The sequence below is a fragment of the Mandrillus leucophaeus genome, unplaced genomic scaffold (assembly GCF_000951045.1).
Source record: "Mandrillus leucophaeus isolate KB7577 unplaced genomic scaffold, Mleu.le_1.0 Scaffold161, whole genome shotgun sequence".
In the NCBI taxonomy this organism is placed as follows: Eukaryota; Metazoa; Chordata; class Mammalia; order Primates; family Cercopithecidae; genus Mandrillus; species Mandrillus leucophaeus.
This window is the reverse complement of record NW_012101599.1, coordinates 82,372-84,155: the sequence shown is the minus strand read 5'-3', so window position 1 is coordinate 84,155 and position 1,784 is coordinate 82,372. Positions and strand designations below refer to the sequence as shown.

The 1,784-nt window shown below is 30.7% G+C and overlaps 1 protein-coding gene across 1 annotated transcript in view; it reads right to left on the bottom strand.

Annotated features, from left to right (window-relative positions):
* Positions 1-301: 301 nt before the first annotated feature.
* The window catches only part of LOC105536610 (ankyrin repeat domain-containing protein 18B-like), a gene marked incomplete at its 5' end in the record, with an annotated part of 69,017 nt that continues 67,534 nt past the window's right edge, over positions 302-1,784 (bottom strand). Inside the window, 2 exons of the mRNA XM_011976014.1 lie at positions 302-517; positions 1,113-1,394. Coding sequence (XP_011831404.1) covers positions 302-517; positions 1,113-1,394 — 498 coding nt within the window. The remainder of the gene's footprint in view (positions 518-1,112; positions 1,395-1,784) is intronic.

Here is a 1,784-nt window from a genome sequence, read left to right as displayed (position 1 = left end):
ACTTTATTAATTATAAAGCTTCAAAAATACTTAGTGAAAAAAACTAACAGGTCAGGTTAACTACATGAGACTTCGGGGAAAAAAGCCATACAAAAGCAAAAAAAAAGAGAGAGAGCATAGAGACAGAAACTATCCTTGAAGAACATTTTAAAGGTAAGATTATTTACTAACATTGTTTTCCAAAATTACATTATCAGATTAGCAGTCACTTCCTACTGATCTCCTGAAGCCATCTCACTAAAAATTATACTTTCAAAACAAATTAATGAGCTTAATTCATTTTCTGTTAGTGTGTTTTCACTTACTTCATTAAATTTTTTGACATGGAATTGTTAGCTTTCAATGCTGCTGCAAAGGCTTCCTTATATTCTTCCAATTCGGTTGTAACCTCTTCATAAGCAGTTTTCATTTCGGAGAATTTACATTCCACATCTTTAAGTGTGAGTTCCTTCCTATTTAGTGAAGCCGTATTATCCTTGTTTAACTGCTCTAATTGTTTTTCATACTGTGCTTGTTCCTAAAACAAATGAAAGAATACACTTTTAAAACCATTATTACCTAATTACCATGTTTGTGGTCTTTCATTTTGAGTCAGTGACTCAAAGAGCAATTTTTAATACATTAAAAAAAGAAGCTGAAACTTAACATATTTATCAGCAATATCAACAAAACTAATAACTGAATTCAGAATTAAGTCTAATTTAAATAAATTTGAAATAATAATTATGTCAGTATTAATGTAATCTAGTCATATAAAAATAATAGAATCCATTTATAATTTTAAAAAGTGAACAATGAACAACATAGCTTAAGACCAATTCAAAAGTATCACATAATTTCTAAATCACAATTTTTTCTTATGCCAACTGGTCTTAATATTGAAATGACTCTATAGTGAGAATCATTACTTTGAAAGATGAATTTTGTTATAAAAATAATGGAAATTTAAATATTTAAAAGAAAAAAGATGCCACTTTTTTCCTAGAACCCTACAAAGGAAATTGCTGTAAGAGAGGCAGAGGAAACACAATATATACATATCCAAAATATAATTTGCAGTGAAACAAATGAAAGCACATTACAGATAAACTTACCTGACTTTAAAAACTAACCTGTAAATGGATTTCTTCTAATTTTTCTATTATCTGCATTGTCTTTTCATCTAGCTCCGATTTATATTCTTGTGCTTTACCAAGTTCTACCATATTGTTTTCCATATGTGTCTTAAGAGTTAATACTTCTTCTTCCAACATCTTTTTATCCTCCTCAAGTTTTTCACATTTCTCTTGTATTTTTCTCATAGATAAAAACTCCTGTTGAAGAACTTGATTGTCTTTAGCCAAATTGACACATTTTGAAGATATAGCTTCCTTCTCGGCCATAAGATCGTCGAACTGCATGAATAAAATAATAGAGCTTGATAGGGAAGTAGGCTGCGAATAATCTAATACAAAACCAATAGCAAATTTTGAAATGCATTTACTTGCAATAACATGTTATCAATAATGTAGCACAGTCTTCAAATGTGAACCCTTAAATTACTCAGAATTTTAAGAGCGAAGTTAAAGCTACCATAAGTCACAAAAATACACGCTCTACTATCATCATCTTTGCCACAGAACACCTGCGCTTGATCTTTTTATTTTCCCGATGATTCGTTTTTGTTCCTCCTGAAACGGCACTGAGTGGTCTCTTAGTGAAAAGTGTCCAACCCCTTCCCTCATGGCCACTCCCCAAAATTTGTCAAAAAAAGTTTCAGAGCTATCACATTGAGTTATTTAGGC